General features: G+C 38.1%; 2 protein-coding genes and 1 long non-coding RNA gene across 5 annotated transcripts in view; 2 read left to right on the forward strand and 1 right to left on the reverse strand.

Moving 5' to 3' along the window:
* The first annotated feature begins 2585 nt into the window (after nt 1-2585).
* Nucleotides 2586-16969, forward strand: LOC134795488 (ras association domain-containing protein 8). Of its 3 annotated transcripts, none has more exons than XM_063767343.1 (11): nt 2597-2865; nt 2969-3079; nt 3274-3395; nt 6080-6268; nt 7039-7261; nt 7938-8054; nt 8462-8679; nt 9130-9244; nt 9804-9930; nt 10976-11853; nt 16585-16969. In XM_063767343.1, the coding sequence occupies exons 1-10, from the start codon at nt 2794-2796 to the stop codon at nt 11074-11076; spliced, it is 1395 nt and encodes a 464-aa protein (XP_063623413.1). In that variant the 5' UTR covers nt 2597-2793; the 3' UTR covers nt 11077-11853; nt 16585-16969. The 3 variants fall into 3 exon arrangements, with proteins under 3 accessions (XP_063623430.1, XP_063623413.1, XP_063623421.1); XM_063767351.1 differs by having other exon boundaries at nt 2598-2865; nt 8477-8679; XM_063767360.1 differs by lacking the exon at nt 6080-6268 and having other exon boundaries at nt 2586-2865.
* Nucleotides 16970-18883: 1914 nt separating this feature from the next.
* On the reverse strand, nt 18884-23587 carry LOC134795879 (inhibitor of growth protein 1). The gene is made up of 5 exons (XM_063767811.1): nt 23328-23587; nt 21817-22023; nt 21319-21489; nt 20008-20130; nt 18884-19591 (listed from the first exon to the last, which is right to left on the reverse strand). Exons 1-5 carry the CDS (start codon nt 23461-23463, stop codon nt 19269-19271), a joined length of 960 nt encoding a protein of 319 aa, XP_063623881.1. The 5' UTR covers nt 23464-23587; the 3' UTR covers nt 18884-19268.
* LOC134796505 (uncharacterized) overlaps nt 20758-25462 on the forward strand; it is a 363632-nt gene continuing 358927 nt past the window's right edge. Inside the window, exon 1 of the long non-coding RNA XR_010144938.1 lies at nt 20758-20821. This is a non-coding gene — a long non-coding RNA (uncharacterized LOC134796505). The remainder of the gene's footprint in view (nt 20822-25462) is intronic.

Raw genomic sequence — 25462 nt, forward strand, 5'->3', positions numbered from 1 at the left:
GTAGGGAATTTTTTTAAAACAATATCTATATGCAGCCAGGAAAAAGGCGGGAAAAATAATATATTCTTCCTATGGCCTTTGACCTTGCAAGTTGCAACAAATCGCATGCGACTTTTATAACATGGCGGTTTTGGTCGATTTCGATTAATTTAGTTCGTTGAACCTACTTAGCAAAGAGTAAGTAGTATAATATAATAGCCAGTAATGTATACTCTGGCAAGCCATTTCCGTCTGAAGAAAAAAGCGGCATATTTTAAAAATGTAGGCGCGATAGTTTCGAGTCTTTCTCAAGGAAATTTTGAATCTCGTGCCCTTTTCTAGAATAAGATGGTTTGCCAGAGTATAAGGCCGCTACAAAAGTTTAAATTTATCGGCCGGCGGTACGGTGCGGTAGTGTGTTAGGGCTATTCTATTAGATAAGTATATAATTTTTTTTGTACATAGAAATATTCTATAGCCTTCTCCAGACTATACGCGTGAATCGCGGGCGAAGCCGCGAACGCGAGTGTGGAGTCGAGTTCGCTGTCTGCGAAAATCGACTCCACACTCGCGTTCGCGGCTTCGTTTATTTGTTGCCCACCATAATCCATACTAAATCTACGGTGGGGAATAAAAAAATGTGAGGCTGTGACAAGGACAAATAATAATAGCACTTTCGCTGCTACTCCTACGGAAAAATGCATAAGGCTATTTCGTTCGGTCATTTCTCCCCACCCCTCATGCCTGATCCAGTTATACTAGATTCATGGGCCAGGCTTACCGGCAATAAGCCCCCTCCAGACTATGCGCGTGAATCGCGGGCGAAGCCGCGAACGCGAGTGTTGAGTCGTTTTTCGTAGACAGCAAAATCGACTCCACACTCGCGTTCGCGGCTTCGCCCGCGATTCACGCGGATAGTCTGGAGGGGGCTCAAGGTTCAACAAATGGGGTTGGCAACTGTCAAAGGTTTGCCTAGATGGCGCCATCATAGCTTGCCCCTTTTTCTATGAGATTTGGCTTAAAGAGCTGGCATCCAGGGTATTAAAAAAACAAAAATTTGACACAATTCTAGGGATTGACGGGGCAAGCTATGATGGCGCCATCTGCTAAAAACTTCCACCGGCCAACCCCATTAACGCGGTATGCCTCGAGCCCGCTTCACACTCGTGCGCGATTGTCGACACACACCCACACTCGTGCCCACTTCGTTCGTGGATTCCGCAGATCAGCGAATTCGACTCCACACTCTCGTTCGCGGCTTCGCGCCGCGATTCACGCGCATAGTCTGGAGGGGGCTTTGTATTTAATGTAAAAATAATCAATTCTATATTCCGCGATTCGCGCACGAATGTGGAGCGGGCTTTAGTTAGTATTGTATTCTTTGCTCGACTGTTGCAGGCTGACGCAACTAGGAACAAAAAAAGGTTTTGTATGGACTAGATCCTCGATCGAGTTTAACTGTTAGTTATCTATGGCATCATACGTGATTTAGCTGTTTTTCCATTTTGTTTTCTTGTGAAACCGTAAAATATAGCAGCTTAATATAATATAATCATAATACTCGTATAATTATCTTGCCACAGAAGAGCCAAAATAGTGTGTAATGTAGAGTCTTGCAAGTTCGCGCTTCGCGTCTCCTTTGACGCGTACCGAAACCGAAATACCGACAAAAAACGGAGAACAAAGCGCGAAGGCGTGAACAATCTGCGAAATCGACGCCACACTCGCGTTCGCGGCTTCGCCCGCGATTCGCGCGCATAGTCTGGAGGGGGCTTAACAAATAAAAGTCGTTTTCACATTTAAGTCCAACCATGTATTAGTCCACTCAAAGAACACTATATATAACATACGACTTAAATGTGGACTCGATTCTAACCTGATTTCGAGTACGAAATTTGTTGACAGGGGCCCATGTTTCAACCCTCCCCAATTTATCGATATCGATAAAATTCGCAAGCGTGTAGCATACTACACTATTTAAGTTTGTTATGTTGGTACTATTGTTCTTTGACAGTTCTTTGTCGTACATGTTGGTAATGATTGGATAACCAAACATATACACAGACCAATCAAGTCGCTAGTATGGAAGTCCCGTCTCTTAAAACGTAGTGATTATATTCTCTTTGGACTGTTGTTCAGCCTCCTCCACACTCGTGCGCGAATCACGGCACGAAGCCGCGAACGCGAGTGTGGAGTCGATTTTCGCAGACAGCGAAATCGACTCCACACTCGCATTCGCGGCTTCGCCCGCGATACACGCGCATAGTCTGGAGGGGGCTTTCGAGGCCCTCCATAGCCCCCTTTACACTCGCGTTCGTGGCTTCGCGCAAGTGTGTGGAGGGGGCTTATCACTCGAATATGCAATCAAAATTTCGTTATCTGCCTCTCTATCGCTCGAATACGCAAGAGCGATAGAGAGGCAGATAACAAAATTTCGATTTTCGCTGTTCGCGATGGGCTTTCGTTGTTTGCGCTCAACGGCATATAGCCCGCTCCACACTCGTGCGCGGATCGCGGAGCGAAGCCGCGAACGCGAATGTGGAGTCGATTTCGCTGATCTTCGCGCCGCGATTCGCGCACTAGTGTGAAGCGGGCTTTATTGTAGTCCTTGGCGTTTCTGAACGAATTTTTCTCATAACCCACTTTATTTTTCTTCAATTGTATTGTGTTGTGTATTTTGGTATGTTTGTGTCGTATTTTAACTCGTTTCGCGTGAGAAAGAATTTATAAAACAGACAGGTGTTGTAACTCTCGGAATAATGTCGTAGTTGAACACAACCTATTGTTACTAGTGAGTCACTATTTCAAAAATTAATGGAGCTGAAGGTCTGGGTCGAGGGAATACAAAGAATTGTTTGTGGGGTCACGGAGACTACTACTTGTCAGGTCAGTTTTGATATTTTTTATAATTAACTAATATGCTGAAATTATTAAGTAGGTTTTTGGGGCAGAGTTAGCTCTCGTGTTGCTAATGAAAGGTTTTTTACAGGATGTAGTTTTCGCACTAGCCCATGCCACTGGTAAAGTAGGCAGATTTACACTGATCGAACGGTGGCGGAATAATGAGCGACTACTGGCCCCTCAAGAATATCCTTTGAAGGTACGTGTTGTTATACCAGATCAAAATCTTATGGGGTTCACATAGAACCAATCATGTAAAGCCATGTTGGGTAATAGAAACAGCTTATTTTACTCTGGGTTAAAGGAACAATATGAGAATTCCCTACAAGTGTTTCTCTTGCCCCAATGTTTCTCTTACCCTATCTAACCTTAATGATACATCTTATTTTATAGATACTCATGAAATGGGGAGAGTATTCCAATGATATTCAATTTATTTTGAGGCGATCTGATTCTGGAAGTGGTCAGAAGTCATCACAACCAACAAATAACTCTAGATCTCCAATTGGAAATGGGTGAGTCTGAGTGTTCATTTCTCTCAACTTGATTCAATTATTTTATCAGTATGTAGTCATTGTAGTATCATCTTAAGATTGTTGTGATTCAAGAAGAACATACAACAATTCAGACTAAGTTTTTCTGTGCTTTGTCTATATTAAGCTCAGTCACTTTCACTTTTATCTCAACATTTAACCCCTTAACTCCTAGAGTTAGAACAAGGCAACTCTGTAACGATTTTGATAGCACACGCAGTGCAAGTGTTATTTATAGGTCATAATTAGATAGAATTGTGACATCATCATATATATAAAATTGAAAAACCAGAACGGGATAAAAAACGAGGGAAGAAGCGAGATGGCGCCTTACAAATTTCTAAAAAAGTTTTTGACACGTTTCTCAAATACGCCGCACGTATGATAAGAAAAAACTGTTCCAATCTATTATCCAAATATGAGAATAGAACTAGAGCATAAAAACTATCGCTTTCGATCCGTATTTAATTTACAATAAGCAAAATAAATTTTATAATCTTTATTTTACGACGATCGGCCATCTCTCGGCAACTCTCGGTTATTTTCGTTTCGGTGGTTCAAGTAACCTAAATTATGTTTGTTATGTTGGTATGCAGTTATTTCGGCGTTTTTTTACTCGAAGTAAAATATTACTAATTTGCATTTTGTTTTTTTAAATTTCTTTTCGAGTTATATTATTCCGATTGACTTTTACGGCTTCGGCAACGATTGCCATTCGTCCGAGGAACGGGCTGCCGAGAAGGGCCAAAAATACAAAGTTGATAGTAACTATAGTAAGTTAATATTCAAGGGACGACTTTAGAGATATAATCAATTCGGGAACTGTTTTCTCGCATAATACTATACGACTCGACCAGGTAGGATTTTTCTTCTTGCTGTACAGTTAACAGTCACCATGAGAAATATCGGAGTGGCTGAGGTATTCACAAATATCTGAACAATGTAAATTATAATGTAGTTAAAGTGCATGTTCAGACATTTTTGAGCGACCTTGGTGGCTCTGATAGGTAATGGTAATGGTATATCTAATGGCGACTACACACACATTCATGAACCAAATAGATAGTGACAGCTAAAGTAGCCAAATATATCGTAATATAAGTTTATTGCCATAGAAATAAGGATGTTTTCCGATGTATTTGGGTATTGGAGAGACCGAAGCGGCTAAGCTTCAGTGGCTCGGACACTTAGAGAGCATGGGAGAGGATCGTGCTGTGAAGAGAGCGTACTTGGGACAACAAAATGGGAGACGCCCGATTGGACGTTCTAGGTACTGCTGAAACGACGTAGTTGCTCAAGACCTGCTCAACCTCGGCCATGGCGACTGGCGAGAGCTATCGCAAGACCGAGAAACATGGCGTGATCTGGTGTCGGAGACTAGGACTCTTTTTGGGTTGTTGCGTCACCATAGAAAAGTAATGTTAACATCCAAAAAGGGAAATGGGGACTACCTATGTTTGTATCAAAAGGCGGAAGGCAGAAATTTATGGGCGGTGGTCGTCCACATACGTCTTAAGGCGCAAATTAATCTAATTAATGTTTTTGCTGACTGGACTGGGCTTATGAAACTAAAAAATAATAAAATATATTGATTCAAGTTTTAAATAAGACCTACGTAGATGAAAAAATACAATCTTGCCTTTTATCAAATCACATCATTTATAGAGAAATTTGGGAATTAAGTTATCCAAATAATGGTTACAAATAAGAATTCCCTATCACAGTTATATACCCTGTCAGGGTTGAATACATAATAATGTCGGTATTTAACTAAACATAAGACAAACTCTTTATTTCATTTACGCGAGCGGAGCCGCGGGCCCGTCTAGTTTAAAATAACGCTTGTACTGTGTGTACAATCAAAATCGTTGCAGACTTATCTTGTTCTAGCACTTTAAAATGTCAAAAACCCTTCCTAATTTTACTTTTAACTTGTATCTTAAACACAGTAGTCTAGTCCCCCTTTCCATTCTATTTTGAGAAATCATAATTGCATGTGACTTGGGGAGTTTTGATTTGTGGGCGTGTAGAGGGTGTGTGTGTGTGTGTGTGTGTGTGTGAGTCACAATTTCACAAGATTACTATTTACTTAATAGAATTAATCTTGAAATTTTATAAATTAAAGTTAATGTTATTTATGTGGTTCTATATACACCTTTTCAAGTTTTTTTAATTATTGCTGTCATTATTCCTAATTCTAAAGGTAACATAAATGTAAGTAGGTATCTCACAATCATCTGCAGCAGAGTTGAAGGTTCTTAGTAGAATGCATAAATGTAAAAGTCCTAATTAAATACATAATTTTAATTCACATCATCCTAATGAACACATCCATACTTCAAGACCAACACTACACTACCTCACTTTTCTGAGTTTCTCATCAACATGAGGTTGCATTTCGAACCTAACCATATCTACTTTTCTTTCACCAATTTATAATTTTGGGTGGTCACAGTTTTAACTTAACTTGCTTTTATCCTAGTTAGGGAATAATTTTTCAAAAAATAATGAAAAAAAAAATCATTAATTTTGAAAAAAGGGCTTTCTGCCAACTTTTTAGGTTAGTAAGGAGGGAGAGGTAACTTTTCTTCCAACTTAATATTGCAGTGAGGGTTGAACAGGTGCATAAATAAAGATATACAGTTTACTTCAAATATTTTTTTTAGGAGCCATAACAATTCAAACCCCAACATCTTGGACAGCCAGAACTCACCAAACAGAATAAACCCGGGACCCACTTACAATAACATAAGCAACACCTCTCCGGGAAATCCAGTGGGTGTGGTGAAAGGAGTGCAGCAATCCAAGACTCCAGAATCTGATAGTCCTGTGCTTAAAGATGTTCCACCTTATAGGTAAGAAGTTAAGAATCATATCCTAGCATATATAACAATGTTGCATTTATTTATATGCAGACTTAATGCCAAAGGACATTCTCTACCAGTCAACCATTGGGTAGAGTCAAACAGAGACAATATGTTGGTGCAGGAGAGATTCATAAATTATAAAGAGAAATCAGCTTTGGTAATTAAGTAATAATTAAACAAAATAAGCTAAGTATTGTAGTCTAATTAAGTTACATTTATCCCTTTTCCAGGCTGCACCAAAGTACAAGGTTTTTCCAAAAAATGCAAATATATTAAAATTTAAAAATTCAAAATATATTTATTTCATAAATTGATATTACAAGAGAGGCAGTACAGTGATCCCCACACTAGGCTTAGCCTGTGACGTGGGGATCTTAGCGACTTATGCAGCTTTGATGATTCATTTAATGATAAGTAACTTTTCCCGAAAGACCAATCAAATGTGAACCTTAAATCGGATTCCTAAGGTTGAAATTCTATTAGCGAGTATGTGGTCGCTAGGTGCACTATGCCTGGAAAAAGGTTATAGTTGATGAGCAGAAAAAATACATTTTAGATTTAGATTCATTTATTGCTCAATAAATTTTACATGTTATTATTACAAACGAATTTTATTTGTGAAATGTAGTAAGAACATAGAACATACAAAACAATCTGTTTTAAAAATGGCTTTAAGGATTCATTTGTCTGTTTGATATTATGTTACAAGGGCTACTCTACGAATCTTACTTGATTAAACATATACCAAATGTAACCAGGGAGCCACCACCACCTTACCGGTCTCCGCCGCCCCCGACGCAGTCCCGCAAGTCGCCTACCCGCACGCGGCCGCGCTCCTCGCACATGTCCCCAGTGAACTTGCCTGAAGAGGAGCCCCGGGGCCCTGAAGCCGTCACCTACAACAGCCAGTACAGGGAGCTCGTGTCACTTGTCAACTACCAGAGGGAGAAGCTCACCACGCAGCAAGCTGATCTCATTAAGGTGATTCTAGTTTTGATTAGACAAATTTTGATAATGATCAAATTAATGATTTGATCTAGCTATTCCTAGATTTAATGCAGACAAGCTCGATATTAAACATTCGTTTTGCGTTCTTGTAACATGGTCATGTCGAGTTTTATTTACTTAACTATCGTTGGTGAAACCAATTTGTCAGTCAGTAAGAACCAGGAAAACTATACTCATCCTTTTATTTTGGGTGCTAGTACTAGTGTAACAAAACAAAGATAGTATGATTCTCTCTGTCTATAATTGAAATGAGACAGTCCTTTGACAAACTATACATTTATGTACGAGATGAGACAAGAGATGATAGTGAATCTGAATGCTATGTTTTTGATAAGTACTTACCATAACCAGAACATTCTTCTGAGACATTGTGCACTAATTTGGGAAACTAGCAATGCAAGTGACAAAATTTTGTGTCATATTCTTGTTATAAGTGGAATCAGAAAAGACAGGTAAAGGCCCTGCCAGGATAACAAGCTTATCCTGGCATGGGTTTTGGTTTAGCTCAAATAAACACAATTGGTGTACCTTATTAAGTTTTTAATACTCTTTATTGCACACCTCACACAGTTTACAATATAAGTTTTATATTTGCCAAAATATTGCTATTTGATTGTTAAGATTAATAATCTATGGGTGTGTTTTGCAGTATGATGCTGAAATTGGTTTTTGGGAGAACAAAGGAAGGGAGCAGGAACGGCAAGTGGAACTTCTGCAGCAGCAGATCAGCTCTGCGGATAATCAGCTCAGAATAAGTACTGAACAGGTAAAGGCACATTCGAAATGCGGTCTTGGCAGAAAAATCATATATTTGTTCTTATGTAGTATTAAAAAAAATCCTTTAAAAGCATTTCTTGTATTGCAATTTTATTTCTTACAACAAAAGCTATTGTTTTATGTTACAAAATATATTATATCCCTTGCATGCAATGTTAGTGGTTTTGAACATGGTCCATTAAAAATACTAAAATACGCTTGAAAGTGAAAAAAACGATCTACAAAATTGTACAGTCGAGGTCAAAGATATCTTTACATTTTTCGCATTATCACCAAAGGAGTAAGGTGCAAAAGTGTAAACATATTTATGACGTCGACTGTACATATGTTATTAATTTCTCTTACTGTATCATACCATATCAAAATTCACATTCTGTTAATTTGAACTCAATACAGAAGCTTTTCGAGCAGGTGCAAGCGTTAACCTACTTAGAAGAAGAGAATGAGATCGTGAAACAGAACGAGAAGACCTTGAAGTCGGAGATAGTGCTGGTGCGGTCGAAGCTGGCCAACTGTGAGACTGAGCTGCTGCAGTGCAAGAATAAGATACGGAAGATTATGGAGGACATCCATAATGAACAGAGGATTGTTAATAGTAGACAGCAGGAGAATAGGTAAACATTCATAAATTAATTAATTTATGTCATTGTCAGTGATATGATACATATAGGTAATGACCGAAATTCAACCATACAGCTAAATAATAAACCGGCCAAGTGCGAGTCGGACTCGCGCACGAAGGGTTCCGTTTCCGTACCATTACGCAAAAAACGGCAAAAAATCACGTTTGTTGTATGGGAGCCCCACTTGAATATTTATTTTATTCTGTTTTAAGTATTTGTCGTTATTGCGGCAACAGAAATACATCATCTGTAAAAATTTAAACTGTCTAGCTATCACGGTTCATGAGATACAGCCTGGTGACAGACGGACAGTGGAGTCTTAGCAATATGGGTCCCGTTTTTACCCTTTGAGTACCGTACCCTAAAAATAATGCTTCATGAGCAAATGTTTGACAGTAAAAAGGATATCACCAGATATTTTACATTTGTTATTTGTTACAGACAAGCTTTAGAAAGATCAATGTTGGCTGAAGTAGAAAATTTGCAAACTCAAATTCAACAAGCAAAACATGCAACAGAAATAAACCATCTCACCGCTGAAAACTTAAAGCGCGAGGTTTGTTAATATATTTTCACTTTAGGGTGGTATTCCATCTGTCCAATATCTTGGTCCAATGTCATTGCGCCTCACTCTCTCATTAAGCAAAATGTGAGACAAAATACACATTGGACAGGAGGAATACCACCCTTAGGACTGTTAAAGACCAGCTCGTAAAAGCTCTCTTTATTCGTCAAAAACTGATGAGTAAGTAGCATTTTATCCACAAAAGTGGCAAAGTAATTAGACGCAAATTTTTGGTTGAAATTTCACCATTTTGGCTGGTGGAATTACACTTTTAAATGATGATTTTTAATAGCATTCATTTGGATTTGATTTGTAATGTTTTACAGTTAATCATTTTCTTGCGTTGGTGTGGTAAACATTTTTGTTTCGCTCGGTAGTAAAGTTTGTTTAACCATCACCACACTCAGGATTTAACTTATTGGAATCTTTCACTTGCTTGGGTATCAATATTAGCATGAAGCGCTTATCAACAAATTTGACCTCTTATGAAACAAATAACTATTAATGGAATTTAGACTTGTATCGACTTTCAGTATGTTTTTTTTTAAAGGTTGGAGTCCTAGAAGACGCAATAATGGAAAAGAAGAGACAAGTCGAGCGACTCGTACAAGAAATGAAAGAAGCTAATCTTCAAAGTCTTTCTGGCAGCGTGGACGAACTTAGACATCCGCTTGATGGTAAGAACCTAGTTAACATATTCGACATGAGATATTCAAAGGCCTCGATTTCTTGTCATGTTGGGTCAACCTGCTAGAAACAGTCGATTAGCGAGTGTTATCTTTGCAAACGTGTTATCTCTTAATTCATGCTCAGTATAAACCAACAAGTGGTCGAAAAATAATGATTTGCAAATTTTGAAGTAAACTTACGTACCTACTGTCACCATCAGATATATATATATATATATATAGAGTGCGTGGTCAGATATTTTTGAGCAACTCGGCCGTTCCGATATATCTGATGCCGACTGTACAGTCAGCAAAGAATAGGTAACCCCCTGCCACAGAATAACTAATAGTACTACCGTACAGAAAATTCACTCCTTCACAAGTCAGATTTAGGTATAAAATTATACCTAAGTATACTCGCCGCCTGCAACAAAATTGAAACTTATAACCGCGCACGAACCGTGAATCTTCTTTGCGCGCCGCAGTTTTATGACCGAGCTGTGAGTGTCGGCACGAGGTTGTCACTTGACAAGTTTTAGTTTAGTTTAAATATGTAGGAATTACAAACGTTGATTCTGTAAACATAATTTTTTTATCCGGAGATAGTATGTCTGATTCTCACGGAAGTAGGTATGCCACAGCTGTATTGCTTTGAAAATATGTCGGTCAGTTCCTAATATTGTTTCTGGGCTGGGTTGTTGAATATTGGTTTTCAATAAATTAAGGATGTTTATTTTAACTATTACTAAGTAAGGAATTAGATTTAGGTTTCGAAGCCATTGTGTATTTTTAATTTTGCGCGAGCGTCACGTGACACGACTATCGTGCGAGCCGAGCGGCAGCCCACTGCCATACGCCTACCCGGGAGGCGCGCGCGCCAAATGTTCCTAAACTGCGTAGTGACACCCCCATTCCCCTGCATAGAAATTTGTATACATAGGTGCTAAGCTAATAGTATTGCTGACTATACTTAGTCACAAACACACGACATTTCGAGTTAAATAAATGTCTGTAAAACGTTAGTGTGTAATCAATAATCATATCTATTCCTCAGGATTGTGCAAAGCTGGCAGTGCAAGGAGAATCATAGGATCACCTCGGCAACTGGAAAATGCTGCTCCCACCAATAAGAATCCTCATGGTGTATGGGTTTAGCCAGTTCATCAAATAACACGACTGCCCTACGAGTGTCAACCATGTTGAGTTAATTTAATCCCAGATGACTCCTTTTTTACCAGAACATCTAAGTTTGGCAGAGTATTATGATACCTAAGTTCCTATGATAATCACTTATGGTTGCCATAGCGGTATATAAGCGGTGATATTAAGTTTGATCAGCAGATATGTTAATGATTAACATTGTCATAAAGAGTGGTAATGTATTTGTACTAAACATTTAGTTAAATTATCAATACTATTCCCACAATTAAAACAGGATCATTATAGCTCGCATGAAATACATATAGGAGATTGGGTAGAAAATAAACGTGCATTTTCTTCAAATGTTTTTTAGGAGTTAATTTAGTGGTATTTGTGTTCAAAGTAGTGTCATATAAATTATACTTAGGGTCACAAATTGTGTCTTATCATATCATATTTTAATTTAAGATTATTAGACGAATTTTTATTAACTAAATAATTATAGAAAGATTTACATTGGAATATTTGGAATTTTCTATAATTCTATATGTATAGGTAGTAAAAGTATTATCATGTCTTGCCATCCTAATAAAGTAATTGTACCTTGTAAATTTTACTTCATAGATATTCTTCGGAGGGAACAAACATACCTACTCAAATGTCTCATACGTATAAGTGCTATATATACTTACCTACATACATTATTAGCTATAAGTGTATGCGGAACACTTAAAACGATGATATGGTTACTTATTTTACCAATTTTATGACTCATCAGAACAAGTATTGGTCGTTTCTCAAAAAGTTGGCACCGCCAGGTTAACGTTAACGTTTTTCAAAAATTTTGCATTTTCGCTTTTTTTTTTATTGGGATCGTTAAAAGGCAACTTTAACTATTAGAAAATGTGGAAGGGAAGCAATTCCTTCAATTAGTTTAGGAGATATAGGCGTTTGAAATTCAGGTTAATGATATCAAGGACAGGTGAACGATATTTTGTCTCCAGGTTATCGATAGTAGAAGCAGGTTATCGAGAAATAAGTACAAATTCCAATGAAAATATTGACAGGTTATCGAGAGGCGTCATTAACCTGTGTCCGTTGCCGTTAACCTGGTTTCTTGTCATCGTTCACCTGTAATGAGTGTCATCCACCTGTCCACCACATCATTTTCAATGCCTTCTAAAAATAATCGAAAAATGTGTCATCTTCTGTAAGAAGGGACCTTATTGTCCACCATGATGATTAAAATTTTGGATCCCACCTCTCCTTCGATTCGATTCCCAATTTAACAACAAGTTTCTGTGAATAAGTAAATTCAATTTTACTGTCTATTCACCCTCGCAGTACCTAGTGGAACTCAGGTTTGGTGCAACATAGGTACATGCAGTTTTGGTCATCCAACTCGTCTTGGTGAGCACTTGGGAGAGCAGAACTCAAGATAGAGCTGATGCTGGACCATCGCAGTACCTAGTGGAACTCAGGTTTGATGCAACATAGACACACGCTGTTTTGGTCATTCGACACGTCTTCATGAGGACTTGGGAGGGCAGTACCCAAGATAGAGCTGATGCTGAACCCTCGCAGTACCTAGTGGAACTCAGGTTTGGTGCAACATAGACACACGCTGTTTTGGTCATTCGACACGTCTTGATGAGGACTTGGGAGGGCAGTACCCAAGATACAGCTGATGCTGAACCCTCGCAGCACCTAGTGGAACTCAGGTTTGGTGCAACATAGACACACGCTGTTTTGGTCATTCGACACGTTTTGATGAGGACTTGGGAGGGCAGTACCCAAGATCGAGCTGATGCTGAACCCTCGCAGCACCTAGTGGAACTCAGGTTTGGTGCAACATAGACACACGCTGTTTCGGTCATCCAACACGTCTTGATGAGCACTTGGAAGAGCAGTACCCAAGATAGAGCTGATGCTGAACCCTCGCAGTACCTAGTGGAACTCAGGTTTGGTGCAACATAGACACACGCTGTTTTGGTCATTCGACACGTCTTGATGAGGACTTGGGAGGGCAGTACCCAAGATACAGCTGATGCTGAACCCTCGCAGCACCTAGTGGAACTCAGGTTTGGTGCAACATAGACACACGCTGTTTTGGTCATTTGACACGTTTTGATGAGGACTTGGGAGGGCAGTACCCAAGATCGAGCTGATGCTGAACCCTCGCAGCACCTAGTGGAACTCAGGTTTGGTGCAACATAGACACACGCTGTTTCGGTCATCCAACACGTCTTGATGAGCACTTGGAAGAGCAGTACCCAAGATAGAGCTGATGCTGAACCCTCGCAGTACCTAGTGGAACTCAGGTTTGGTGCAACATAGACACACGCTGTTTTGGTCATTCGACACGTCTTGATGAGGACTTGGGAGGGCAGTACCCAAGATACAGCTGATGCTGAACCCTCGCAGCACCTAGTGGAACTCAGGTTTGGTGCAACATAGACACACGCTGTTTTGGTCATTCGACACGTTTTGATGAGGACTTGGGAGGGCAGTACCCAAGATAGAGCTGATGCTGAACCCTCGCAGCACCTAGTGGAACTCAGGTTTGGTGCAACATAGACACACACTGTTTTGGTCATCCAACACGTCTTGATGAGCACTTGAGAGAGCAGTACCCCAGATAGAGCTGATGCTGAACCCTCGCAGTACCTAGTGGAACTCAGTTTTGGTGCAACATAGACACACGCTGTTCTGGTCATTCGACACGTCTTGATGAGGACTTGGGAGGGCAGTACCCAAGATACAGCTGATGCTGAACCCTCGCAGCACCTAGTGGAACTCAGGTTTGGTGCAACATAGACACATGCTGTTTTGGTCATCCAACACGTCTTGATGAGCACTTGGAAGAGCAGTACCCAAGATAGAGCTGATGCTGAACCCTCGCAGCACCTAGTGGAACTCAGGTTTGGTGCAACATAGACACACACTGTTTTGGTCATCCAACACGTCTTGATGAGCACTTGAGAGAGCAGTACCCCAGATAGAGCTGATGCTGAACCCTCGCAGTACCTAGTGGAACTCAGTTTTGGTGCAACATAGACACACGCTGTTCTGGTCATTCGACACGTCTTGATGAGGATTTTGCTAAACTTTGAGACGACATTACTAGGCTTATATAACTTATAACATTATTTTTTAATAGAAAAAAAACCGATTTCTCAACCGAACCGGGTCAAGGTCTGAGGGGCTACCGCCAAAACCGAAATTCGCAAATTGCGGGGATCTTTCTCTTTTACTCCAATGAAGGCGTAATTAGAGTGACAGAGAAAAATACCCGCAATTTGCAAACTTCGATTTTCGCGGTTATAGCCCTGGGTCCGGGTCCGAGTCCGAGTCCGGGTCCGGGTCCAACACCAGGTCCAGGACCAGGTCTAGGTCTAGGTCCTGATCCAAGTCCAGGTCCGGGTTCAGGTTCAGATAAGAGCCGGGATCCAGGTCCAGGTCCGACTCCGGGTTTGAGTCCAGCTTCGGGTCCGAGTCACAGTCCGGGTCCGAGTCCGGGTCCGAGTCCGGGTCCGAGTCCGGGTCCGAGTCCGGGTCCGAGTCCGGACCCGAGTCTGAGACCGGGTCCCAGCCCCATTCCCAATCCAAGTCCAAATCTAAATCGCCAAACGTGTACTATGCGTCGTTGAAGAGATCTGTTCTGATTATCATCAGCAGTTCCACTTCATCAAATGCGACAGTTTTTAATGAAAATGCTTGATTTTCTGATGAAAATCCAAAAGTCACAATACGCATGCCTTTAAGATTTGAGGAGTTCCCTCGATTCCTCATGGATCCCATCATCGTAACTCGAGATTGACAAAAATGTGGCTCAAAAACTTAATTTGCTTAACAAACATAACGAAGAGGACAAATCGCCAAACGTGAACTATGCGTCGTTGAAGAGTTCCGTTCTGATCTTCATCAGCAGTTCCACTTCATCAAATGCGACAGTTTTTAATGAAAATGCTTGATTTTCTGATGAAAATCCAAAAGTCACAATACGCATGCCTTTAAGATTTGAGGAGTTCCCTCGATTCCTCATGGATCCCATCATCGTAACTCGAGATTGACAAAAATGTGGCTCAAAAACTTAATTTGCTTAACAAACATAACGAAGAGGACAAATCGCCAAACGTGAACTATGCGTCGTTGAAGAGTTCCGTTCTGATCTTCATCAGCAGTTCCACTTCATCAAATGTCACTTTTGTGAATGTATATGCTTGATTTGTAAATAAGAACACAAAAATCACTATATGTATGCCTTTAAGAGTTGAGGAGTTCCCTCGATTCTTCATGGATCCCATCATCAGAACTGGGTTTTGACAAAAACGGGACCAATCTGTATCGGGACCAATGAGCATGTATTCACCTTTTTACAAATCATTTTAATATATGTCTATAACTAAAAACCCTCATAAGGTACCTTTTCCCGTGGGACGTCACAAATCTAGTTTGAGTATATGTAACGTGGATTTTAAATAGTTATCGATCACCTGTCATATGGCAAGTGAATGACGCTTCATTCACCTGCCATTGCATCATTCACCTGCCTTTTTTGGACAGGTTAACGAGACTTAAGACAAAAGTACACAAATTTCAATAATATGCAGCTTTAACAGACAGGATAGTTTTTATTCCTAAATTAACACACAAAAGCGATATAACCGCTATATAATTATATAATTACGAGTATTAGTTGTGGTATCAGTGACATTAACCTGCCGCAAAATCTCAGCCACCTGGCAGTTTTAGCCAGGTGGACGATATGCAGGTGATGGAGAAAATGGCAGTTATATCGCGAATACACAAAATGTATTAGCTTGATGAACTCCATACTTAGGCATATAAAACTAAACTATTGTTTACGTTACATATCGTGATAGTAATGCGATAGGTTACATAATTAGCAAGATATCGACTCCAGGATAAAGAGTACTTACCCATTACAAACTCCAATTTCCGATACTTTGTGGTTTGTGTTTTATTTGCGAAGCAAAATAACCACGTCTTCGTCCTACCAGGTGATAGCTGATGAGTGACGGCTTCGGCTCGTGCAGAGTGAGACGTGAAAGGTGCGATGGGGGTTATACAATCATCGTGAACGTGACGCGCCAGGTGACTGTCAAGAATTGCCTTGGACAAACTTTGAAGCCGAATAACTTAAAATATAAGTATAATATTATTATGCGATAGCAATACTTTAAAAGTTAAGGATATATGTTAATAAAATACGGTAATAACGTTAAATTAAGTTAATCATTTGTGTGGTTTTCATAGCTCGGAACATCAGTACCTCGCGTTGGGACACGGCAGGTTAACGGATAAACGTAGTTACAATATTTTTTTTCTTAATCAATATTTATTAAATCTTTTTCAAAGTATTAGGCCTCTGTGTAAAAAGTCTCTCTAAATATGTGTTAAAATTTTATATATAAAAATTATACATAATGAAAAAAAAGTTCTAACATAAACCTATTTACAGGTGGCGGTGCCAACTTTTTGAGAAACGACCTATTATAGTATGAAATTAATACAAATGGTACTATTACTTAAAATAACTCCTAGTTATATTTTCTTATATATCCTAGGTATTTTGAGTAGTTAATGAATAATTTGCAATACAGATATGTTTAATGATAATAATCTAGTCGAAAATATAAGCCATTGCAATACTTATGTGTGAACCAATAGAATTATCTCGTGTTATAGTGAAATTTAAACTTAAATTATGTCAGCATTTATGGGAAACTGAGTATTTCAAAAGTATTTAATTAGGCCTAATATATTATGTAATAAATACGAACCTGTATGTTACTTGTAATCTCTACTATTATTGTGCTTGGTTTCTATAAAAGTAGTTAGAATGTTTGTCTATAATTCATATATCAAATAAAGTGATTTAAAGAAATTATAAAGAGTATGATTTGTACAAACCAACTAAGTTCGAGTAAATATGACTTGCGCCCAGTGTTCTGACGTTCACACAATTTTTTTTTTAAATCCTTAAGACCGGCTCACGGTGGCCGGTTTAAATTAGGTATTTGTTGGTAGAACACATTATATTTTACTTTATTATCACACTGAAGTTTAAAGTTTATATAAATGTTTAACCGCTTTAGAGGCACCACTTATATTTCTCTATGCCCATACATTCCACGACTCTTGACTTTGATACTTAAAAACAGTGAGCAAAATTCGATTTTGCTCACCGAGTGAAACAAAACATTTAAAAGTGCGGATTGTAATTGGTATGGGTGTGTGGGTGAATGGGTAGACTGTGTTAATGGGTGCATGCTTTTCCTTATAGGTTCTTACTGCTAATGAGGTGAAAAGTTGTATGTGCTACACGAGACGAGTTCTTTTGCACTTCGTGTCGTAGTCGCTCGCTACGCTCTAAAATCTAAATTAAATAGGGAATATTACGCGAAACTCTGCGTAGGGGGCGCTACTACCACAATCCATCACAATCTGAGGGCCTACCGGGAAACGCGAAAATCGAAATTTCGTTATCTAACCTCTCTATCACTCTTGCATATTCGAGCGATAAAGAGGCAGATAACTAAATTTCGATTTTCGCGTTTCCCGGTAGGCCCTTGTTAACAAACCGCCTTGATGCATCAATGTCATGATTTATTGTCTGTGAAAACTTGTCAAAAAACAGTTAAAGGTACAGTATGTATAAGTTACTCTAGTTTACTAGAGTCTGGCTACTGAAATTTTACACAAATTATTAGCGGGAAATTAAAAAAAATATTGGGCTGGTCACACTTTGTGTAGTAGGAATTATAGTTTTAATACTAGACAATATTTATGATTTTCTGTGCACACGTAAGGTACCTAAGGAAATAAGTTAAATATACGTTTACGTGCACTCAAAGTCAGCTCACATAATTTCTACCACTATTTAAAGTACAGTCAACGACAAACACATATGTTTACGTTCCCAATGTTTAGATTTTATAGATATTTTCCAGAACTTATAGTTTATCCGTTTCTTTATACACTTGTCCTGTTTATGAGATTCAGGCATTAATAAATTCACGTACTTAATCAAAGTAATAGGCAAATGTTAGTACTAGTACTTAAAGTATCAAAATATTAATAGAGCACCAACCTACTAAATTGTTTACAACTTGTAAACATTGCAGTTTTTCATTATACAACGCTTCACGTCGACTTCGCACATTGTCGTAATTATTTACGAGCTATAAAAATAGTTTGCGGATCTCACTCGGTGCAGTCATTATTAATATTATTTAAAATAAACGCCTTATAAACCGCAAACAATTTGAATGAATGACATAAATTGACAACAGACTTTTAACTTTTTTTTTAATTATAGACAATTGGTGATACAACAAGGAAATATCTGTCAACAAAATTTGGCTAGCCAGACCAAATTTTACCAGTACCTATATTACTTACTTTACTCTTTGAGCCAGACTCTAGCTAGCTTAGTGCTGCACTCTGGCGGCAGAACTTAGTAATACCCCCTATTAGGATAATCTTTCGCTTCCTCAGAACTCAAAACACTCGCAACCAAAACTAACTTTGCTCTCTTGTTGCAAGATTTACAAAAACTATTGTAAATCTGAGTTTCAAAATCGAATTTTATTTGTACGATTGATCGTTGTAACGTTTTGCCAAGCCGTATATCGAAATGTAAAGTGTGTCGTGTGAGCACTACGCGTTGATATTGAAATCATATTCATAACTTTACGTTTCTCGTGTCTACTGCGCCGTATTTGGATAATACAATTAATAAAACACCGATATGTGATTCGGTAAAAATAAAAACAACATTTAATTTAATCTTAAGTATATTCATTTTATATCTATGCGAAAAACGTCAAATCTTGTCAATATATTACAAATAGTTGAAATAAATGCGACTTCCACGCAGTTTTTCTTCTGTACGAGACAAACATAAATTCTATTTACATGTACTTCATTGAACTAAAAAGTAATAAAGACCATTTTAATCTAAAGCAACATACCTACTTAATAATACAGATTCTCAGCGACAACCATTTACATATTCTCACTCTTATTCTTAGAAAAGTAGGTACTTATGTATAACAGGCATATTGTTAAGAATCTAATTAAACTCAATAATCATTTTCATACAACTGAAATCACATTTGAAACACTTGACTTGAAGAGTTCATAGCGGACCTCGTACGCCGCTTCTTGTTGAGTAAACACTATGCTTTTTCTTCCTTCTCCCTGTTATACCGTTCTAGCTCCTTAAGGAACTGTCCTTTGTTCTTCATCACGTTAGGTCGGTCGCCTCGGCACTTGGGGCAGAACCACTTTCCCTTGGGCTTTGTGATGAGGGAGACACAAGAGAAGTGGAACCACTCTATCGGACAGAGGTCGTTGTCACAAAGGATCATCTCGCCGAAGGATATCTGGTCGCAGAGGCAGTATCGCGGCTCGTCGGGGTCAATGGCGTCTGTCTCCTCTGGAGGAGTCTCCGACCGCTGGGCTGCTTGACGTGCCTTGCGCTTCTTCTTTTTGCCTATAGCTAAAATAAAAATATTTAACATCAGTATACAAAAACTAATTTTAATTTTGGTACAACTCAAAGAGTTATTAATTGTATCAGATTGCTAGTTTGAGAAAAAGTCGGGGGCACGAAGCGACAGTAGCGGGGGCTGCATGGCGCGCCATTAGTGTTGTAGTAGCTGGAATGTCTATCGTCCACTTTTGACAAGCAGAGTTACAACATAATTAATATATGGAGCGTACAGTGCCATCTACATCTGCTATCAGATTCAAAGTAAGAATTTTTCTGCATTTTATAATTATTTTGCATAAGATAATTTAAAATAATGTAAAGGGGTAAAAAGGTCGATTTAAGATATGAACAAGTTAACATATCGAACACTTGCGTGAAAGGATGACAAAAATTATAAACATTAGGTTCTTGTGGCATCTTACTTTTCTTATGTGTTGTGTTGTGTGTATGGCGCTGTTCGTCTCGCTCGCTAGAATCTGCGCCGTCTGTAGCGGCGCCAGCGGCTGCCGTTCGCGAACGCCGAGCCCGCTTTGACCATCTCTCTCCTGTCAAACACAAGTATTAGGGAAATCATTACACATTAATGATGAGTGAAAAGCATTCTTTACTTACACTAACACATTACTTACTTTATGTTGATTTAACTCGTATAGATTATCAGGCTGAAATAACACCACATTGTACTATCCAACCTGTATATGATTATGGTGAGCTAGGATCTTTAACACATTCAGTGCCGAGAACCCGACTATGGGTATTTTATGATTTCGTTCCCAGGCCGGACGACCCGATAGTCGGGATCGTGGTACTACAGCTTTATATGACGAAATTGTTGTGGCCTGGCGCGGATGTCTTGTTTGCCTGGTTGGCAAATGTTTTTATGATCACACCTGGTTCAATCGGTAGGGAATTTGATAAATTTAGACTCCTGTGGCTATAGTACAGTCAAGTGTATAAATATGAGTGTACAAATCATCTCAAAAATATGTCCCATAGCTCTTATGTCAGCGAATTAGGAACTATGGGACATATTTTTGAATAAGTTGTCTACACCCATATTTTTACACTTGACTGTACCATTAGTGGCTATGTAGACCTTGCAACTTTGTCTTCACTTGCTCGGTCAAAAACTTTTCTATTCGTAAATTACTAGGCACCAAGCACGTTATTTCTAGTCTTTTTAGGGTTCCGTAGCCAAATGGCAAAAAACGGAACCCTTATGGATTCGTCATGTCTGTCTGTCTGTCCATCCATATGTCACAGCCACTTTTTTCCGAAATTATAAGAACTATCCTGTTGAAACTTGGTAAGTAGATGTATTCTGTGAACCGCATTAAGATTTTCACACAAAAATAGAAAAATTACAATAAATTTTGGGGGTTCCCCATCCTTAGAACTGAAACTCAAAATTTTCTTTTTCATTAAACCCATACGTGTGGGGTATCTATGGATAGGTCTGCAAAATTTATATTGAGGTTTCTAATATCATTTTTTTGTAACTTCCAAAATAAGAGAATGATAAAAGTAAAAAAATATATGATGTACATTACCATGCAAACTTCCACCGAAAATTGGTTTGAACGAGATCTAATAGTAAGTAGTTTTTTTTTAATACGTCATAAATCGTAAACAGCAATTTTATTATGTTACTTGCTGCTACGGAACCCTTCATGGGCGAGTCCGACTCGCACTTGGCCGCTTTTATATTTATGTAGCTGTATGATAATCCTCACCAGTCTTGTCCCTCTCCTTGTCCTCCTTCTTGTCTGGGGCGCGCTCGGGCGGCGGCGCGTGCACGGGGGGCGCGGGCGGCGCGCTGGGCTCCTTCTCGCTGCGGGCCGGCTCGGGGGCTGGGGCTGGCTCTTCCTTGGTCGTGCCGTTGGTGTTCACTTCTAGGCAGGAAACTAATGAGAGAATATCATTTTTAACTCAAAAACTTGATTTTTAGGGTTAAAACGGGACCCTATTACTAAGACTCCTCTGTCTGTCTTTCACCAGGCTGTATCTCATGAACCATGATAGATAGTTGAAATTTTCACAGTTGATGTATTTCTGATGCTATAACAACAAATACTAAAAAGTATGGACCCCTCGGTGGGCGACCCCACTTGCACTTGTCCAGTTTTTACTCATAAACATCATCCTTGACTCTGTTGTTATTATACTGTCCCTATTCTTTGAAATAACTGTGGAGGACATTTTTTGAGTGAGTATTTTTTTTTTATACTTACTCAGCTTCTTATGGTCAGCTTCCAGCGACCTTTGTTTGTTGTCAATGAGGTCCTGCAGTAGCTGTACGACCTGAAGTTTCTCATCTCCGATCTCTTGTGCTGCAACAAGAGCACTCTGCAAGCGCATGGCGGCGCGCCCGCGGCGGCGCTCCTCTGTGTTTGCACCAATGCATACTGCTAGATGAGTTTCAGCATCACGAAGGCATTCTGAGAAAATGGTGGTAATAATCACTTTCAAGTAATAAAATTATTATGTTTTACCCTACTAAATAATATTATATGTTGTAGTGAAAGTTCGTTTTAATGTTAACCATGTAATAATGGCACAAGAGATTTGTAGTTAATACTGTAATTTTTTTTGGTAATTTTACAAATAACTTCTTTATAATACTGGTGTAAACTTTCAAGATTCTGACACATTATTATTTTTATTTACTTAAACAGGACTCAATTGCATTAAGCTTGTGGTTCCATTTAAGTAAATACTAACTTTGTTATAAAAAGCTGTTGTCTTTATAGATAAATGTTTTGTGTTGTTGATCAGTCTGTCTATTGTGGTTGGTGCGAATGGCTCTTAATAAATCATGTAAGTTAAGGACACAGCTTGTAAGTATTAATTTGCTTCCAAAGTTGTCTTTGTTTTGGGTGTACATACCTATATAGTTTTTGATAACTTTTAGCTAAACATACAATTTACATGTATTGTATTCTGTATAGATTTTATTGTAGAATCAATGAGATAGTACATTTTACCAGATTTAACCCAATATGGATGCTATATAATTAAATACATAAAATCTACGTGATCTTTTCATCAATATCTGCAATTTTCTGATACATACTGGTAAATTTTAAAGAATATACGAAAAATAGCATTTAACCCCATACTATTAACAGTTTAACAGAGGAGAAAGCATTTTAGATTATAGCTAGTCATATAATCAAGCAGTGAACAAAACAATGAAAATGAAGAAAAAGTATTAAGCAATGTTCACCTTTTTCAGTGTATGGTTACAGTGTACAAGTTAGTTATAAGTGTTTTTTTTTTCTTTCTGTGTATGTATTGTATAACTGTGTACTTATACTGAAATAAATGGGATTCTATTCTATTCTATTCTATTCTAATGCCATATATTGTACAATGGGAAAGCTATAATAATGTACAAAGACATTTATTTTGCATGTCCATACAGATTGACATGTTAATATAGAAACTTCAAGTGTATAAAATAAAATCAAACACAAATTGTAAATGTGCCACCACTATTCCAGTTTGGATGTTTAGTAGAGTGTGGGAAATGATCTAAAATAACGCTAGAAGTGTTTATTTTGGTCACTAAACAGTTGAAGCGAGCGTTACTATAAAAAGCAAGTTGTACGTATACAAAATGAGGCTGATGCTAACGTCAACACACCTTACGATTTTACATCATACATGAAATAATTCTCGAAATATAGTGATTCCAATAGAGGAGGTGACTGTAAGGACGCTTAGAAAAACAAAAAAATACCTCTGTAAGTTACGTCCAGCTCTCGCATACGCGATAAATGTCGTTGTAGATCATTCGGCAGATTTTCCACGCAATCTAAGTAGTTTTCTACATAGGTTGCTGAGAGCATCGCTTCAGTAGAAGCCTGGCCTAACATGATTACTGATTCAACACAATTTTCATAATCAAAAAGTATAAGTGGACTATTTTTTTCACTTTCCAAGCAAATAACAAGTTCGCTCGTTGCACTCAACAACCAACCGCAAGCAAGAAGCGATTTCTACGCTTGATTCAAAACGTTTCGTTTCATGTGTTTGACAATTGACTAACCATAGATATAAATATAAATATTTCAGTTATTCATTTAAAATTGGAGATCTAGTTACAAATTTCATGACACAATACTAAATTTGTCATACATATTTTTGAAATGCATAATATCTTACAAATAAATAATATCAAAAATATATTCTAGTAAAAATAGTCTATTTATTTTTATAAAAACAAAACGCTTAAACTGTCAATGTAGCGATTGTCATGCGACTGTCAAGACAGAGAAAACTGTTTAGGCCTTTGCTAAAAACGCGTCATCAGGAGTATTCGTCCGGAATAAAAGAATATTAATATATAGTTGGTCAAGCAGATCTTGTCAGTACATAAAGGCGGCAAATTTGAAAAATGTAGGCGCGAAGGGATATCGTCTCATAGAAAATATGAATTTCGCGCCTTTTTCTACTGACAAGATTTGCTTGACCATCCGTCAAACCATTTCCGTCAGTAGCAAAAACGCGGCAAACTTAAAAAAATGTAGGCGCTACATTTACACACAGATTATACATGTACACATTATACAGGGTCTCTATTGGTTCCCATAATTTTTTTGTTCCGATTTATTCAGTCCATAACGTTTTCCATCATAATTTTTATTAGTCATATTGTCAATAGTCATAAATTGTAACAATATAAATCGCAGTTCCGATTTTTGCAGGTCATTATTATTGTTAGTCATAAAATTTGTTACTCATAATATTCAAAGTCCAGAAGGTATACCATTACATAATGTTGAAGGCAATAAACTTGCTTACAATAATCGTTGTAAGGTCTTTTATTGCAGGTTATAATGATAAGTAGGGGCTCTATTGCAATCCCTAAATTTTAAGTTCCGATTTTTTTAGACCATAACGTTTTCTATCATAATTTTTACTAGTCATATTGTCATAAGTTATAAAATTAAACAAAACAAATTGCATGCTTGTCTACCTACCTGGGGATTCTTTTTTATTTGGCTTACTGATTTCCCTTCCACTTCTTATTTTTCATGTAGTTTATTAAGCCATTTCATCCCGCCAACGAGTCGACGGAGCCCCGCTTCGCGGGGCTCCTATTTCCGCTCTAAGGGACACAAGGTAACTAACGAACCTACCTGAGGAAACAGATTTTTTATTGTTTGGTTTACTGATTTCCCGCCCTTTCTTATTTTTCATGTAGCTTATTCAGCCATTTCGTCCAGCCAATGAGTCGACGGAGCCCCGCTTCGCGGGGCTCCTATTTCCGCTCTGAGGGACACAAGGTAACTAACGAACCTACATGAGGAAACAGATTTCATTTTTCTTTATATGAAGGATGTCATTAAAAATGACCCTTTGTTTGACATAATTATTGAAAGTCATAATGTTTAATAGTATAGCTCCTAAATATTAGAATATTAGAGGATATCATTTTCTGACTATCGAAATTCGGAACAGTAAGTTTATGGGAAACAAAGGGATGACATTAAAACGATATGATTAACGACCATTAGTGCGATAAAATATATGCCTTTAAATATTTCTGAATAATTATAGATATACCTTTGAATGTTATAATCAACAATTTTATAACTTTTGTGATTATAGCGTTTAATATTATAGATGTTTAACATTAGAACTATGAAACGTTATACTTAACAAAAATTATGACTATTGATGTTTATGTCCATAAATTATATGGATATCAATTTCTGACTATCGAAATTCGAAACAATAAGTTTATGGGAAACAAAGGGATCCCCATTATACAGCTAAGGGTTATCGACGTTATCGTCCCATAGAAAATTTGAATCTAGCGCCGTTTCTACTGACAAAGTTGTTTGACAGACTATATAATTATATTCACAA

This window comes from Cydia splendana, chromosome 1 (genome assembly GCF_910591565.1).
Source record: "Cydia splendana chromosome 1, ilCydSple1.2, whole genome shotgun sequence".
Lineage (NCBI taxonomy): Eukaryota > Metazoa > Arthropoda > Insecta > Lepidoptera > Tortricidae > Cydia > Cydia splendana.

Coding starts and splice junctions, on each gene's coding strand:
- LOC134795879 (XM_063767811.1), bottom strand. CDS start 23,463: ATGTTAGGCCAGGCTTCTACTGAAGCGATGCTCTCAGCAACCTATGTA. Junction 22,024..23,327: donor GCTGGACGTAACTTACAGAG/GTATTTTTTTGT, acceptor CCATTTTCTCAG/AATGCCTTCGTGATGCTGAA. Junction 20,131..21,318: donor CAAGGAGAGGGACAAGACTG/GTGAGGATTATC, acceptor TGTGTTTGACAG/GAGAGAGATGGTCAAAGCGG.
- LOC134795488 (XM_063767343.1), top strand. CDS start 2,794: ATGGAGCTGAAGGTCTGGGTCGAGGGAATACAAAGAATTGTTTGTGGG. Junction 9,245..9,803: donor CTGAAAACTTAAAGCGCGAG/GTTTGTTAATAT, acceptor TTTTTTTTAAAG/GTTGGAGTCCTAGAAGACGC. Junction 9,931..10,975: donor ACTTAGACATCCGCTTGATG/GTAAGAACCTAG, acceptor TCTATTCCTCAG/GATTGTGCAAAGCTGGCAGT.